Consider the following 17,403-nt stretch of genomic DNA (forward strand, 5'->3'; position numbering starts at 1 on the left):
AGAGGCTCCTCTGAACCCCGGGGGAGGATGCTGCAGCTCGGCGGAGGCAGAGGAAGGAAAGGGGACGTAATTAATTGTCACCTCCCTGTGCACTGAGGGGAAAGGTAACCATAGTTTCCACGCTCGGGATGAGCCTTGCTGCCCTGCCCGGTGCACCAGGAACGGGAACGTTTCTGCCCTTCTTCCTCCACTTGGCTTTTCTTTTTTTTTCTCCTTGGCTTTTCCTTGGGGGAGGGGGGAGCTAAAAGCCCCCTCCGGGATGGCGCGGGACGCTCCCACGCGTCCGCCCCGCGCAGGACTCACAAATCAGCCGGAGCAGGATTAGGGCCGAGGGGCCGGGGCGCCGGGCAGTCTGTCCCGGCCCGGGGGAGCCTCACCTGGAGGGGTCAGGGCTCCCTCGGGGCCGCGTCGAGCCGCACCGGCCCCTCTGGAACTCAGCCGGAGCCAAGCTCCGCCTGGACGGTGCGGTGAGGGGGTACGGGGAGCCCTTAGGAAGCGGTCGGTCCCTTCCTAGCCCCCTCAAAATAAGTGGTCCAATCCCCCGGGAAGAGGGGAGCCGGGTCCGACTCAGCCCGGCAAACGGACTGTGAGCCCGGCAAGGGCCGTGCATCGGGGTCAAAGCTCCCGGAGGTACCGCCAGGGTACCTCTCCCGGGAGGCCTTCCCGCCTGTCCCACCGCCAAACGGGGATGGAAAAGAGGGATCGGGGTTTCCGGGCACCACCCTCACCGGTGCTGTGTTACGAGTATTGTATCTAATCCTCTCCGTGAGCCTCGCAGGGGTGTGCGGCCGCCACGCCGGGGTGCCCTCGGTGGGGCAGCGAGCACCGGGAGAGCCCCGGGCTCCCCATGTCCCCCACTCCGGTGTGACTTGCCCGGGCGCAGAGCGAGGGCTGCGGAGGGGGCATCGCCGCTGCCACCGCTGCCACGCTGGCAACCTTCCCTCCCACTTCATTTGAGCATCGCCCACAGGGGCCTTCCTCACAGGAGTACCCCCGGGCCCCCTGCCTGCCTCCCGGTTACCGATCGCAGCCCGAAATCCTACAAACACCCCAAAGCACGGGACATCCCACGCCGTGGACGCCACACGCAGTCCTCACGCGTGGGTGACACCAACCCGGGCCGGCGCCCAGCGGGGACTGGGATGTGGGGCCAGTCCGGCGGCTGGAGCTGGAACCCCCGGGTTTGGAGCACCTGCCCGGCGCTGCTCCGCGGCCGCGGGCGCTGCTGGCGCGGCTGCGGGAGGAGCCGCTCTTTAGACCCGCCGCCCCTCGCCTCGGCCTCGGTGGGGCGAGAGCCCGGCAGCCCCGACACCACCGGAGGAGAAAATGCGTTGAAAAACTAGGTTAAAAAAATTAAACAGGAAAATCCAACAGCTGAATGGATCTGACCACAGACACGCCACAGGTCCACGGGCAGGTTTTCGCGCACGGTGGTTTTCTCCGCCGTGAGCACGCTCACCGGGTACATCCCTCCGGATTGAGCAGCGCCTCGTTTATTTCTACGTTTTCACATTTCTTTGAACGCCAGAAGCGATCGGAGAAGGCAGTTCGTACACATTTTAAAAAAATTAAATATAATAAATTACAGTTAAGTAACACCTTGAAATTGTGAAAACTGGAAACCCACGCGAAACGAAACGAAGGAATCTCCAGCAGTGGCTCAGCCACAGCAACGAAGGGTTTGGGGCTGGTTTTTTGTAGGGACGCTTTTATCCGTGCCGCCGCGGGACTGGGGCTTCCTCGGGTTTTATTTTCTTTCTCTATAGCTTTTTCACATTTAAAAAATTATTTTTATGCCTTTTTTTTTAATATCCCTTTTTTCCCTTAATTTTCTTTTTCCTTTTTCTTTGTTTGTTGGGGGTGGGGGGGGGGGGTAATTAGTTGTTTTGGTTTTGTTTTCTTCTTTTGCTCCGCGGGCACAGGGACACAGGGATACCCTGCGAGCCGTAAACGGCCGCTTTTGCCGAGCAAATAAATACATCTCCAGCCAGTTGCGCTGCATTATTCCGAGGGAAATAGCTGGCATTCCTGCACCAGTTTATTTTGGAGCTGAAATTTCCCACCCTTCCCGCAGCGCTGCTCCCTGCGGAGACGAGGCTGGACGGGCTCCCCCGGGCGCCGGGACCGCACGGGCGGGCAGCGCTGGGCTGCGTTACCGGAGGGCTCCCGGCAGGGCCCGAGCAGGGCCCGATCCAGTCCGTAGAGGCCTGCGAGCGACAAAATTCTGTCCGCCCGGGGATGGAGCAAGCGGCGGGCGAAATTCGCCGAGGGTTTTTCCCCGTTTCTCCGGGGAGGAAAGAGAGGCTCAGCGACTTTGCGCAAAAGCGCAGTTAATTCCCCGGGACAAATCCCGGTAACGATGGAATTATTTCCTCGCTGGCCGGTACCGGAGGAGAGTTAAATTGGCTGAATTACCCGGGCTGATCGGGCTGCTGGGACTAAACGCTCCTTTCCCTCTGGAGTCCCTTCCCGGCTCGCACCGACGGGGAACAGCGGGGAAAGGTTTTATGTCCCCATCGCAAGGCCAGAGCGACTCGGCCGGGGGGCTGCAGGGAGAAGGACCCTTCTCTCTGCTGCTCCCCCCGGGGAAGAGCAGAGCACCTGGAAGCGGGACAGCCCCGACGGGACCGTGAGAGGCCGGAGAGCTGCTCTCCGAACGTGGCAAAGCCGCGCTGAGCCCCGGGCGCGGCCGGAACGCGCAGGCTGCGAGCATCGCCGCATCCTCGGCGGACCCGTGGGCCGCTTGAGGAAGTCAGGGCGAGCCGGGGGCAGGCTGAGACGCCCCTTCCCCGTAAGGATGGGGTTTATGTCAAAACAGAACCGGAGCGCTCGCTCGGAGCAGAAAACCACCAGCTCTCATCCTCGGCTTCCAGATCCCCGCCGGGAAGTTTTCGGTGTGCTCCCCAGCATCTCCCGGCGGCCCCGGGCGGGGGGGCATCGCCTGCAGATGGGGTGTGAGAGCGAACCCCAGAAACTCAGCGGGGCCCTCAAAGGAGAGAGCCACTCCCAGACCTCCCCGGGGGCGGGCGGACACCTCCAGCCTCGCTGCGGGGGCGGCCGGGGGCCCGGGGCGGTGCTGGGCGCTCTGGGGGCCGCATCCTGCCCCCGCTCCGCCCGGCCCCGCCGCCCCGCGCCAGGGGGAGGCTGCGGGCGCGTCCCCCCCGCCGGGAGCGGAGCCGGCGGGACTTGTCCCGTCCCCTCCTGCCGGGAGGCGCCCAATCCCGGCCGGGACCGGGGCTGCCCCGCCGGCCGTCACGTGGGCCGGCCCGCACCGGGCCGCCGTAAAGAGCCAGAGCCGCCGCCGCCGCCGCCACTTCCCCGCCGGGCGCAGCCAGGGACGCACCCACGGGAGACGGGGCGGCGAGAGGGGGGACACCGGGGGAGGGCAGCCCCTCTCTGCCCGCGGGTCCGGCTGAGTTGTTTTTTCTCCTGCCTCGCCCGTAAATTTTATTATATTTTTTTTTTTTGTATTATTATTTTTATTTTCCTGGGATTTCCCTGGATGGTCTGAGCACAGCTCCATGCCCCCACGGCCATCCCCGGCTCTGCTCCCGGCACGCTGCCATGTGAGTACCTGTGCGGGAGGAGCGGGCCAGGGCGGGATGCTCTTGCGGGGTTCGGCGGCTCGAGCTCTCCGTCCGCACGGAGAGGCCTGCCCGAGGGTTATTGCGCTTTTTAACAGGAAAGCGGCAGCGCTGGTGGTTGGGGGACACCGGGGATGCTCCTGATCCTGGACCGCTGCCCAGATCCGTCGGGACCCCGTTCCCTGCGGGAACCCTAGGGGCCGCAGCCGGCCGCGTCCTCGCCAACAAGGCCCCGAGCTGCGCTCCAGGCCCTGGGTTCTGGAAAAAAAAAAAAAAAAAAAAAAAAAGACGGGAAGGGAAATACTATTGGGAAAAAATTTTAATTGTTGGAGTGTTTTTCCGGCCCCTTGGAGGTGCCCAAGCGGGCGGCGGGGCGGGGGAAGGTGCCGGAGGGGTCGCTGCCCGTTCCAAGGAGGTTAATTCTCGCCGTGGCTGAGAGGAAAGCTTAAAAAGAAAACAAAGGAAAAAAACTTACAAATTTCAGCCCCTGCTTGAGGCAGGGAAGAGGCGTTTTCGGCGGGGGAAAGGCCTTCGGGTCGCCGGTGTGTGCGGGTCTCAGCCCGCTGCTCTCGGTTCTCCCTCCAGGTTCCTCTGAGTGAGCCCCTCGGCACCGCCGGGCCGCAGCCGGCCGGGCCCTGAGCAGCCGCCGCCGCCGAGGACGGAACATGTATCAGGGTCTGGCCCTCACCCCCAACCATGGCCAGTCGGCTTATTCCCACGACTCCAGCAACTTCCTCCACTCGTCGGCCGGTTCGCCCGTCTACGTGCCCACCACCCGGGTGCCCTCCGTCCTCCAGACGCTGCCCTACCTGCAAGGCTGCGAGCCGCACCAGAGCCACCTCGGCAACCCCCCGGGCTGGGGGCAGAGCGGCGGCGAGGCCGCGGCTTTCAACGCCGGCAGCCCCCACCCGTCGTCGGGCTTCTCGTACTCGCACAGCCCGCCGGGCAGCAGCCCCTCGGGCCGCGACGGCGCCTACCAGGGGCCCCTGCTGCTGGGCGGCGGGGGCCGGGAGCAGTACGGCAACGCCTTGGTGCGCTCCGTTAACGGGTCCTACTCCAGCCCCTACCCCGCCTACGTGACCCCCGAGATACCGCCTTCCTGGACGGCCGGACACTTTGAGAGCAGCGTGCTGCACAGCCTGCAGACGAGGCAGGCGGCCTTGCCCGGCCGCAGGTCCACTTTCGGTAGGTCGCCACCGCCCTTCAGCGACGTCTCGGGGCGCCGGGTGGGAGCCATCCCCATCCCAATGTCAAACCCCATCCCCACTGCGTGTCGGTGGCCCAGCCCCGGGATGAGCTGTCCCGCTGGCATTCCCGACGGGAGAGGAGAGGATGATTTTATCCAGGGATGGGGAGATGGTTCGGGAACGGGGTATGTGCGGCTGACCCTGCACAGAGGTGGGATAAGGGAGGGGGTGCTTGTGTGACAAGAAGGGCAAAGACCACGTTTCAAAGCAGAGCAATTCCCCCGGAGGACAGAGGAGCAGAGGCCGTTCAACCCCTTCCCTCCCCACCCCACCACCACCCTCGCGGTATCTCCTTCCCACAATATCGACTTTGTGCCTGTGCTTCAATACTTACCCTTGTGTTTAAATTAGCGGGGCAGATTTATAGCTCCCTCCCTTTTAAGTAATTTATTGTGGTAAATTAGTTTATATTTGAACAGACTCTCGGTCTCCTCATTCGCCTTCGCCAAAACAGGTCCGTAGCTGCATTGCTCTGCGGCCTTTGGGGAGACACCGAAAGGCGCTCAGGCGTTGAACAATAAACTTCAATTCCTTTGCATCCACACCGAGAGTACCTTTAAACCAAGCTCTGAGCAAATAAAGTTTTGGGCTTGATTTAACAGGACTCTTCGTGCGCGGGGTTTATAACCCCGGGGGCACTCCACCAGCCTCCTCCGGTTGTGGTTTGCAAAGTCCTTTAAAAGCCACTTCAAGATCTCAGCCGCGTTATCATCTTTACTGCGGTGAACCGAATTATCTTATCTTCACCCCAAGAACAAAGTTAAAGCAGAGAAACAGACCCCTCCCCACCAAGCTGCCTCCCCGGCTCGGCTTTTCCTCCCACGCCGGCGATGCTGGGCAGCGGTTTCTTTCCAGGATTTTCTCTGTGAAAATCTGATGTGTTGTGCGGGAAAGAATCGTCCTGCTGAGGGAGGTGATGCCTCAGAGATCTTTCCTGCACTGTGGATTCGGTGCTTTAAGATCCAGGATAGCGGCTGCCGTCCTCTCTGCCGTTTATTTTTGCTCTTGGATAGTGTAAACTCTCTCAAGTAGTCTAAACTATTCTTTCTTTCTTTTCTTTTTTTTTTTTTAATTTAATGAGTTACTGCAATTTTTTTTTACCTTTTCCCTTTACACTTTATTTCTATTTTCCATTTTCCTCCTTTTAAAGTTTCTCTCTTTCTCCTTTTTCTTTCCGTTGCATCATTATTAATCTGATCGAAGATTTCATTATTTTTAAAAAATAATAATAAAAGCTATTTTTCCTCGTAAGAAAAGAACGGGAAGAAGAAATTATTTTTTAAAAGAGGGGGGGAAAAGCGGTAGGAGGAAAAAGACCGACTCGCGATTGAGAGGTGCCCCCGTTTCGCTCCGGGCTGCCCGTTTGCCGCTGAGCCGTGCTCGGGGCAGGGATGGACTGCGGACGGTGCTCCGCGGCTCCTTCTCGGGAATTTCTTTTTTCCCGGGGACAGAAAAAGTGAGGAAGAGCCTCTCCAGCAGGAATTGGGGGCGCGGGAGGCCGGTGATGCTCTCCTGCGGAGCCCGGGAGCCCCGCGGGTGCCAGCCCGGCATCGCTCGGCGGGCAGCTCTGAGCCTTCCCTGGCCGGGCCGTCGCCCCCGGCCAGCGCCTGGGTGTGTTTCATTATGGAAATCAGGAAAATCGCCCCATTTTGTCCCCTCACCCATTTATTTTTGCACCCCGGAGTGCATCATCGCACTCTCCCGCTGATGACTCTGCGCCTCCTCATCCCAGGGAGACCCCAGCCGCATTCAGCCCTTTGGCGTCTTTCGGGGAAGGGATGGGGGAATAGGCGGTCTTTGAACAAAATATTAAAAGATTAAGATGTGGAGGGAATAAAGGGGTTTGGTTCACACTTCTGGGGTGGAGGTAAACCCCCTCCGGCCAGGGATTTCCCCTAGTATTGGGCACAGAGGATTGGAGACCCTCTCCCGCAGGTCCCCGGGGACATCCCCGTGCGCCGGGGATGGCTCCTGACCCTCACGCCGCGGGTGTTTCTTCCAGAGTACCTGGAGGAGTTCCCCGGGGACGGCCGGGAATGCGTGAACTGCGGAGCCATGTCCACACCGCTCTGGAGGAAGGACGGCACCGGGCACTACTTGTGCAACGCCTGCGGGCTCTACCACAAAATGAACGGCATCAACCGGCCGCTCAAGCCGCAGAAGAGGCTGGTAAGAGGGGGAAACCCGGCCGGGATCCCCTGCTCCACCCGGGGCTGGCTGGAGGGCAGGGGACGGGGGACTGTAGCAGTGCCTGTGCTGTTGGGATCTCTGTACTTGTGTTAGGTCTGTTTGACCCCCCGTCCTCCCACAGATTAAGTGCCAGGACACCCTTGTTGGGGTGCAGAACCGGCTGCGGACAGGGGGAACGGGATGAAGCCAGAGGGTTTTCTGCCCTGGCACGAGGGGTGGGCAGTGGAGACAGAGCCGCAGGGACTCGAGGGGTCTCAGGGCTGCACAGAGGGTCTGCACCAGAGCCGAGCAGGGACAATCAGTCCTGCCTGTGGCTGGGACTCTGCGGGCTTCCCCTGGCTCTATTCCTGCAGTGGGTGCATTGCTTTGTATTCTATTATTATTATTATTATTACTATTATTATTATTATTATTCCCTAGTTCTCCATGCAGACACACAGGGTCTAGGCAAGGCAGTTGAACAGGAGGCAGGGCTGGTCCTGAGCTGGCCCAGCAGGTTTGTGGCTGCTCACAATGGGAGCAGGATGGGGCCCTGCTCCATGCTGCCTTCACCCTCCTGCCTAAGGGGAAAACTTGGGGTTTGGCAGTTCCCAGTTTCCCTGCTGGTTAAAGCAATAATTCCCTCTGTCAATGTAATATTTGGCTTCCTCCAATTGGGATCCCATGGTGAGAGAGGAAAGGCGCGTCCTTTTTTTTTTTTTTTTTTTTTTTTTTTTTTTTTGTGGAGTTGCTTTGGGATGTTTAAATTTGGTGGTAACAGTTTTGGTTTTAGAGCTTGTCATCAGACGCCGTCATTACAAACAGGATGTTTGTTGGAGCCGTGCTGGGGAACAGCTGGGAGCTCCTTGGGCTTTCACTCGGGGTGTATTCCTGTAGTTATTTCTTTTTATTGCAAAACAAATTATTAGCAATAACCCAACAGTGACAATTTTCTGTGTAAGAAAATCAGTAAGGAGAAAAGACAAGGTTGCAATGGAGCAAGATGTTTCATTCTGATTCCAACCCTCGGAAATGCAGCTCTGGATCTGCAAAATGAAATGAGTAGTAGATCCATGGGAAATCCCCTGTTCTGTTCATCACATTAAAATCAAGGCATTTGTGTGAAACATTTAGCATTATCCAACAGGATTTGCCTGTCTCTCCAAAATCCTTCTGTCTCCTTAAATGTGATGACATTAAATCTGCACCCCCGGTCACTGCTGTGCCGCAAATCTGAGAGTTACGCTGCTGATTTCTTCAGAGAAAACACGATCCGTGCACAGAGGGAGGTGCAAACCAGTTCAAATCCAACTCTGCATTTCAGACTGGCATCCAAATATGTCACTGGATGATTTTCTAGGGGATTTTTGAGCAGCTTTTCCCTGGGAACTGGAGACATCTCGCTGCTGTTCCGTATTTTATTTCAGCACGTGGGAAGGGAGACGGCCGTGCGTTGCCTGCACCCTGCCTGAGCCTCATCGGTAGCACCCGTCAGGCATTTTTCAACAAACATTTCACCAAAGTTTTCTGATGGAAAACGCTTGTTTGTAGAATTAGACCGTTTCCCAGAGATGAGCAAATATAGTTGGGAATTATCAAAATACTTCCAACCTTTTTTATTATTTTGGCAATAAATACAATAATGATAAATCTCAAATGAAAGAGCTGATTCTTGTCCAGAGGAAACTTTTTGCTAGGGTTGAAATATTTGAGGGGATTTTGATTTATGGATTAGAGAAGGGGCTGCAATTTTGACTTTCCATCCTGACTTAGGAATTAAACATTTTGAAACCTTGGGTTTTCCCAAGGCTGTGAAATGTCTTGTTGCAACAAGTTCTGCCCTATTGGAAGAAGAGAGATCTACTGATGATGGGCAAGAGGGTGCCAGCTCTGGGAGCCGAGCAGTGAATGCAGTGACTCCATGGCTGCAGGAACAGTGAAATCAGCTTTCCCAGTGCAGTGAAATACAGACACAGGAAAGAAAAAATGGTTGCTTTTGTCCTTTACGTTACGACCTTTGTTCTGTACGTAGACACCGCGCTGGGAGTTATTCTGACTTCTGTTTTCACAAAGCAAAGTCCCCCAGAAGAGAACACAGCATGGCCCAGATAACACTGCAGGAATGATGTCCTGCAGCTCAGCCTGCTCGTGCATAGGAGAGCGAGAGCAGCAGTAGTGTAGTTTCCACTTCATTTTTTGTTTCCTTTTTTTCGGGATAAGGGCAACATCCTCTACACAGCAGGGACAGCCATTCTGCTCCAGCCTGTGTCTGGATTCAAAGCGCTGTGGCTTTCAGCAGAAAGGGTTTTTGTTAGAGGAGGATGGAGGCAGCACTTTATTTTAGGCAGCACCTTTTCTAGCCAAAGTTTCTCGGTGTGTTTCACAAGATGGTATCTTAGACCTAGTGTGAAAAGCCAAATCACTTTTGGAACCAGGAGCAGCTGGTGGAGTTTCATGGCTCGTGCTATTTCCTGTGTTAAGAGGGGATCTGCCCTGCATGTTGCAGTACAGGAGGGGCAGATGCAGCAGAATCCTGAGCTGAAGGACTACTCTGAATTTTTCCAGCTTGGCTCAGAGGATATTTTTTCCACCTCGGCCCAGGAGGAATTTTTTCAGCCTGTCCCTTTTTACAGTTTGCAGCGCGCAGTGGGTTTGGTGACGCTTTTGGGGAAGGTGGGGATGGGATTGATCACAGCCTTTGGACAATCCAATCGGACCCTAGAACCACCCAGTCCTCACGGCATGTGCCTTGGTTCTCTTCTGCCTCTCAGTTCTTGCTGCTCCCTCATCCTCCAAGGGGCAGGTTTGCCCAGAGCTGTAGTGACAAAGGCAAATCTCAGAGGATGCTGCTGCCTTTGGCTCTGAGCCTCGCATCTCCCCACTTTCAGGAGCTGAGCTCAGATATCTCAGCACGCTTTGCTACAACTTCTTTCCTGTAAACCACAAGTCCCCTCGAATCTGCTGGAAATGGGGGCAGAGAAGCATTGATTAAATCTGGGGGTTCCGTCCCTTTTTTTTCCCCTGTGAAACTCGGTGGTTTCTTTTCCACCTTTGAAAAGGAGGTGAAGCAAAGTCCCTGACAGCTTGGTCTCCCTCAGAAGGACCTGCCCTGCTGGCTTTGAAGTTTTTGAGCTCTCCAAGCAGCTCTCACACACAGTTAATTCAATAGGCACCAACTCACCATTCCTTGAGCTTATCAGCAGCACTTGGCTGTCAAGCCAGGTCTGTGAAGAGTTTTTGTTTGAGTGTATGGTGCATTTGTATAAATAAACACTGAGCACAATGTTGAAGTCAACAACTTCCTAGACAAGGTCAGAATGGTACAAAGGCAGTGGGGTGGAGGCAGGCAGAAATGCATTTTCTTTCAAGAGAATTGCTGGGAAACCAGCAATAATGTATTGTACCCACGTCCTTCAGTGAGCAGTGGTAGCCTTGACTGTCTCTTGCTTGCTAAGATGGCAGGTTGTGGTGCAAGAGCAGGTTCTCATGGGGTTCCTGGGGTTTAAGTTGTAGTATTGGTTGTGGAGGATGGTTTCTTCTCTCCTTGGCTGTGCGAGGAGGAGCCAGCCTGCAGAATGACATTCAGGATGCATAGAAGGCATGTGTCACTGTCCCATCAGGAAGCCCAGGAGCAGGTTGTGATGCAGTGCTGGCAGGGTGGGCAGACCTCTGGCAGGGCTGGCATTGCCCTTGGGCCACCAGAGCCACAGGTCTCATTGTCGTCTCATCTGCAAGCTGTGGACACAACATCCTGTGAAACAGGGAGAGTGTGTCCCTCCCTCACAGGGACCTGTGGTGGCCCAGAAAATTTGAGACTTTTGAAAGGGCTTTGTGTTGGCCTTTCCCCATCGGCAGGCGAGGACAAATTGCAGCAGTTGTCCCAGGGCTGAGTGCCTCCAGATTCCCCTCTGTGTCCAGCAGGAGCTGGACCTCAGAATCCTTGCATCCATCAGGTGCTCAGCACCTGCCTCTGCTCCCATCAGAGCCGAGGTCCCTCCTGGTTGCAGGGATGAGCAGCACAGCCCTGGCAGCTGAAAGGCTCTCAGGGCACTCTGTAGCTGCTCCAGGATCTTGCTGTGACACCAGGTCCCTTATTAGGTACAAAGATTGTTGTCTCATCCCCTGTGCCAGGCTTGTCAGCTCACACCTTGGTGTATTATTATTTTTGCCCGGTTATTTCTTGCAAGCTGAATAATTCCCAAAGTGATGCCATTATTTGCAAATAGTTGCTGAGACCTCTTTGCTGAGCAACGAGTGAATCAAACCTAGGGCATGTCACTTGTGCCTCTTGAAATTCAAAGCTGATCTTTATTTGACTGCTAACCTTGTAAAAACATTTTATTTTTATTCCTACTCTTCCCACCTCATTCGTTATATTGCTCAGTCAGGATATCAAGCAATAATGGAAAAATAAACAAACAGGGAGTTTTTTATTGCCTCCATCACCTTTTGTCTGCCTTTGAGTGGATTCAAAGTGATTTTTCTGAGAGCTGAAGAACTTATTTAGACACCTGAATGTGGAGAGGCTGAGATATTACTTATGCCACAGGTATCTTACACTTAGTGAGGTCTTTTATTAAAATAGTTTCAATACCTGGTGTTAAGAGACTCTCAAACAAAATGCCTATTGAGCTGACAAGTCTGTATAAAGAGAGATGGGAATTTTCCAGCGGCTTGGAGGGAAGTTGTCAGAAATTAGTTTGCTGCTTCTGCCAGAATGTTTCCTTCTCCATTTGGAATTACTAATGTTTCAGAGCCAGCAACCACTGCACTCACAAAATATGTCATTAATTAATGTCTGCAGGGTGTTTCTAGAGCCCGTAAGAGAACAGGTTATCTGTGAGACTTGACGAATAACCTCCCTTGTCTCACCATGGACCAGTTCAGTTTAGTTCTGCTCAGTTCAGCCAACTGATTCCAGTTGTCGTAACACAGAGATTAATTGGGATGTTTCTAACTTTAGTGGTAGTTCTGAGTGCAAGAAAACAGAAGAGTTCACTCAAAGCATGAATTTTCTTCATGCATTTAAAGCCCAGCTGGCGTTTTCAATCTCTTTCTCCACCTGAGTGGATCTTCTGGAGGGAGGTTCTCTGTGCTCTGAGTCCTGATCACTTCCAGCAGATTTGTTGGAAGTTTGTGAAATTAGTTGCAAGGATATTTTCCAGGTTTATCAATCTAACAAAAAAACAACCCAAACCAAAACAACAACAACAAACCCCAAACCAAACAAACACTTGCAAATTAGAGTGATCTCATTTGAATGCAATTTCTTTGATCTGAATTTGGCTCTCACTTGTGTTTCACATTTCCCGGGAATATGGTGTACTTGGAGATGTCATTTTTATATGAAAGGAAACTTCCCAGTCCATCACTCCTGTGTGTGCACTCATGTGTTTGTTTGCTTGTTTTGAAGTCTTCATCGAGACGTGCTGGCCTTTGTTGCACTAACTGCCACACCACCAACACCACCCTGTGGAGAAGGAACGCCGAGGGAGAGCCCGTCTGCAACGCCTGCGGCTTGTACATGAAACTCCATGGGGTGAGGAGCACATCCACACCGGGAGGGACCCTCTGGGGTTTGGGATCACTGCCCAGCAGCTCTAGGAGATCAGCTCTGGAAGGACCAGCCTCTGGACTGGACCCAGAAGAGCTGTACCTTGAACAATTAAAAGTTCAGTCCACTGGGGTGCTCCAGGGTGAGGCTGAGGGAGTACTGGAATGCTCTCAGCTTGCCCAGAGATGTGGATGCTTCATCCCTGGAAGCGTCCAAGACCAGGCTGGATGCGTCTTGGAGAAACCTGGGATAGTGGAACTTGTCCCTGCCCATGGCAGAGGAGCTGGAACTACACAATCTTTAAGATCCCTTCCAACCCAAACCATCCTAAGATTCCATGAAAAGAAAGCTTACCAGGCTCCAGCACCTGGAGACTGAAGCTCCCCAAACCCAAACTGAGATAAGGAACGTATTTCTTCTCTATGTGCTAATTAAGAATGTGTGAAGGAGGCTGCAGAGCCCACATGGAGGCTGATAACATTTACCCACAGAGGATGGGATCTGTTGGTGACACATCCTTCAGCCAAAGAGGAGACTCCATCCCTCCATCAGGCTTCTTCAAACTTCTGCCATAAAGGCTGAAGCCTCTTTACCCCACGCCCATTCCCTCTGAGCCCTGTAGGCTCTCAGTCTGTCAGTGTAATTTAACAGGGCCCTGTCATAAAGGTCACTAATAAATCAGGAAAAAAAAAATAGGAAATAAAGGAAAAAACAAAATTTGTGGGAAAGCCTTAGCTGTTAGCCTTATACATCTTCCAGCCAAGGCCTGATGCAGAGAAAAATAGCTCTTAGTGAAGGACAAGGACTTTAGGTGCTTTGCATGAGCTACAGCACAGAAATAGGAGAGCAACACATGCGGGAAGGAGCTGAATAAAATACAATATTAATGATTCCAAACTTTATGAATGTCAAGGTACCACGACCTCTGGCCATGAAAAAGGAAAGCATCCAGACGAGGAAAAGGAAGCCTAAAAACATTACCAAAGGCAAAGCCTCAACAGGTACAGTGCTGCTATGATCCATCCTGGGGCCTTGGAGCACAGTTCACTTCAACATGTCTTCTGAAGGAAATTATGATAATTAAAAATAATGGGATTTTTTTTCTCTGATGATTGCTTTAGATCTAGGACCTGTATTTATGCATAGACCTCGTTTGATAGGAGGATGCTTGGTAGGAAATCTCAGCGCTGTCACGTTGTTGTGAGATTCCGCTGGGCTGTGGGCACCTGGCTCCAGTGCAGCAGTGCTCATCTTCAAGCAGATTTGGGATAAATTAAATAAAGGGGAAAAAACACTGCCAGATTTTGAAAGGGTTCCCTCCTCCTCCATCAGATTCTTGACAGAGAAATACAAAACCTTTTCTGACAGAGATATAGTAGAAAGAGAACAGTAGAATCATGCTGTGAGATGTCATGGTTGCCATTAAAATAGAAATTTCTTTAAGAGCAGGTTTGCACCCACATTGCTTCACTGCCCTCTACCAATTGTCTTCCAGGATCCACGACTTCGGCCACTAATTCCCCTTCTTCCATTACCAACTCAGACAGCACGGTCACTTTAAAGTCAGAGCCCAGCACAACCTCACAGTACCCCGGACAAACCATCGTGTCGGTGTCCCAGGTAAGGAGCAGGGCCCAGAGCCATCGCCTGCTGGCGTGGATGATCCACACGCCTCCACGGCCGCTGCTCTGGGGGACCTTGATGAGGTTAAGCAATTAATTCATTGTGCTGTGGCCACCAGCCTGATGGACTCCCTCAGGCTGAGAAAAGCAGGGAGCATGAGCCAAGATGCTGTGGATGAGAAAGGTCTCCAGCTTGTTGGCTTTCCACTGGATTTTTCATCCTCCAGTGGGGAACTGGGTTGTCCAAGCTCTGCTGCGGCTTCAGTGCAGAGCTGAGTTTAATTCCCATCTCCTGCCATGAAGGCACAACACTGTTGAGTTGATGAGATCAGCCCAGGGTGGAATCCTCTGTAGCTCCCAAGAAAAGGCTTCCTGGGCATGTGTTATCAGCACCTTATAGCCCTGAGGTGCTCAGTGACCACAGAGCTGTGATGCTGTCAGAGGCCCCACTTTTATGCCAAGTTTTTCTTAGGGGCTGGTTGCTATTTCATCTTGGTACAGGAAAAAAAGGCTCTAAATCAACTCACACATCAAAATTTTGTAGCCCAACATTGTCTTTATGCAGAGTCTAAGCCCTCCCTGAGCTGGTCATGTGTGTATGAAGGGGAAGATCTGCCCCAGGACCATATGGGGTAGGGAATCTTGTTTGAAACCAAGAAATGTGGTTTGTGCTGTGCTCTGAAAAAATATACACACACCTAAAGGTCTCCAAACTGGATATATTTAATCAATGAATAAATGCAGATGGGCCCTGGGATGCCTCCTCTTTGCTGGGTCATTGTGGTTGCACTGAGGGTGCAGCACCCCTCCCGCCCAGCTCCGGACTGCTCTGAAGGGAACTGTAGCATCAGGGATAACCCACTCTGGTCACAATCTATCCTAGTGCTACCTCTGCATTATGACAAGGGGCCAGTGGTTAATGACAGTGGTTAAGGCTTTCTAACATCCCTCTGCTTCCCTCCCCGGGGCAGGCACAGAGCCAGTCGGACGAGGCACTGGCCAGCGGCCACGGCGAGTTCAAATTCGAGCCCGAGGACTACACCTTCTCCCCCAGCAGCATGGCCCCGCAGCCTGGGCTGAGTGTGCCCCTCCGGCAGGACTCCTGGTGTGCCCTGGCACTCGCCTAGGAACCCCCAGCCTCCAGCAGAAAGCCTCGGGACCAATGTTTTCGGCTGTCCGAGGGGCAGGAGGACGAGCTGCCCCGGCGCCCTGGGATGCGGGGGTCGAGCCACAGCCACAGGACAGGTTTCTCTTGGAGGATGCCCATGGAAAACGCCAGCTGGATGGGGCTGGGATGACCCCGCTGTGGCACCAGGTCCCCAAAATCTCATCCTTCCCCGGAGCAGCCCAGGGCTGCCTCCCCAAGGCCGGAACCTCGGGGCTGCCTCCGTTTTCCCGGGGAAAGCCTTCCTCCTCTGAGACGAAACCAGCAAATAAATGCATCCCAGAATCTATGTTTATTCACAGTGATTTCTCCCTCCTATGACTCCACTGTGTGCAATTTATTCCACTTTCCAATAAAAGACTGTAATAACATGGCACCAAATAACTTAATTTTATTAAAATGTAAGCTACATGGCCTGCCTTATGTTTTATTGGCCACAACAGGAAGAAAAGAGAAAAAAAAAAAAAAGCAATGGTTGTTTTAAACATTTACTGTTTTATATTAAAAACAATCATCTCTATAGAGTGTTAGCTTCTGAAGTGTTTTGCATATCAACACTGAGCTGATGAGTCATACATGAAATAAACACGCTGCTCTTCCCTTTCCAGCTCCAAACAAAGAGGTTTTTAGTATTATTTTAGGCGAACAACATGACAAAAATGGTCAAAGCCTCCCAATAATAAAAGAATACTAAAATGCTGGTTTTTTCTTTTGTATTTCCTGATTGGTTTTGATGTTGCCAAGTCTGAGCATTAGAAAATCAGAAGTTAGTCCTCCAAAACTTAAAAGAAAGGCTTGAGGGACTGAAAAATAAGGGGTGTATTAGAGGTGTAATTGTTTGCATCCAGTTTTGGGGTTGTTTTGAGCGGAGGATTTCCAGCTTTCAGCCATGCAGAGCAGATTGCTTTTTAATTATTTTAATGAAGGCCAAGTAGAAAACAATTTCTTGGAGCTGAGCTGTAGCAGATCTTCAGTGATGCAAAACCCACACCACACTTCCAAAAGCTGGCAACAGTGTGTTTCTGCAGCATCTCAGATATGGGAAATGGGGAGATATGCCCTGTAAGGGGATCCTGAAAGTCCCAAGGAACCTGGGGATGAGGAATAGACCATATTGAAGAGGAGAGAAGAGTGGGAAATGAAGGGGGAGCAAGGTCATGAAGTTACTTATGGCCTACTTTATTTGTTATTTCTAAACAAAATCCCCAGCCTCTCTGTACAGCTATTTATGGCCAGGAAACTGTCAAGTAATAGTTCCTTAATATAGAAGTTGACCTGTCCGGGGCTTCCTGGAGCAACTCTTCCTCTTGTCAGAAGAGATGGATCACTTGATTTTTATTATAAACAACAGGCTAAAGAGGATCAGGGAGAGTGAATCTGACATCAAGTCACAACTCAGCTGAGATGGAGGATGATACTTTCCACCATGCAACCCTCGCTGGAGGAAAGGAGATGCTCCAGGCACTGGGGAGCACTGGTCCCCTGCAGGGGCTGCTCTGTGCAGGCACGGTGGGGGTTCAAACCACCCTTTTATCAAAGCCCATGGGTGAAAACTGTCCTTGGAGGAGTATTTCGTGTGCCTCCAGAGCTTCCCTAGCAGCCTGCATGATGCCAAGCTCCAGTGCCAGGGCAAAGGCTGTCATGGAAAGGCATCCCTCCAGTACCAGGCCAGCACTGGCACACCGGGTTTGCAGGGCCAGGCTCTGACCATGGATCCACATCTCTACCGTTTGTTTTTCCACTCTCTGGCCGGCCAACATCCGCAGCAGAGCCAGGCACAGCCAGGCAGCAGATAAGCCAGCAGCACAAGGCTGGAGGGTAACACCATTCCCAAATCCAGCCCAAACTGTTAGTCTGGAGTCAAGGAAATGGGTGATGTGGCCCGAGCTCAGGCGACCTGCTGGCGCCCAGGGTGACGTGTCACGGCACAGGCTGGCAAGAGGCAGCAGAGCCCTGGGTAACGAGCAGCGCTCCTGGGCAGCTCCCCAAACTCCAAACTCTGCAGACAGGAAAAAAGACAGCACAGCACAAGTCATGGCAAGATGATTTCTATGGATGATGG

The 17,403-nt window shown here is 53.1% G+C and overlaps 1 protein-coding gene across 1 annotated transcript; it reads left to right on the forward strand.

Moving 5' to 3' along the window:
• Positions 1 to 3,328: 3,328 nt before the first annotated feature.
• GATA5 (GATA binding protein 5) lies at positions 3,329 to 16,039 on the forward strand. Its single transcript, XM_032127310.1, has 7 exons — positions 3,329 to 3,566; positions 4,170 to 4,769; positions 6,834 to 7,000; positions 12,414 to 12,539; positions 13,468 to 13,555; positions 14,050 to 14,174; positions 15,148 to 16,039. The coding sequence occupies exons 2-7, from the start codon at positions 4,250 to 4,252 to the stop codon at positions 15,301 to 15,303; spliced, it is 1,182 nt and encodes a 393-aa protein (XP_031983201.1). The 5' UTR covers positions 3,329 to 3,566; positions 4,170 to 4,249; the 3' UTR covers positions 15,304 to 16,039.
• The last annotated feature ends 1,364 nt before the right edge of the window (positions 16,040 to 17,403 follow it).

This window comes from Corvus moneduloides, chromosome 17 (assembly GCF_009650955.1).
Source record: "Corvus moneduloides isolate bCorMon1 chromosome 17, bCorMon1.pri, whole genome shotgun sequence".
Lineage (NCBI taxonomy): Eukaryota > Metazoa > Chordata > Aves > Passeriformes > Corvidae > Corvus > Corvus moneduloides.

Bases quoted from the DNA above. Each gene is read 5' to 3' on its own strand.
- GATA5 (XM_032127310.1), top strand. From the start codon at position 4,250: ATGTATCAGGGTCTGGCCCTCACCCCCAACCATGGCCAGTCGGCTTAT. The intron at 7,001-12,413 runs GTAAGAGGGGGA...CTTGTTTTGAAG, and splicing joins TCAAGCCGCAGAAGAGGCTG to TCTTCATCGAGACGTGCTGG. The intron at 12,540-13,467 runs GTGAGGAGCACA...ATGAATGTCAAG, and splicing joins TGTACATGAAACTCCATGGG to GTACCACGACCTCTGGCCAT.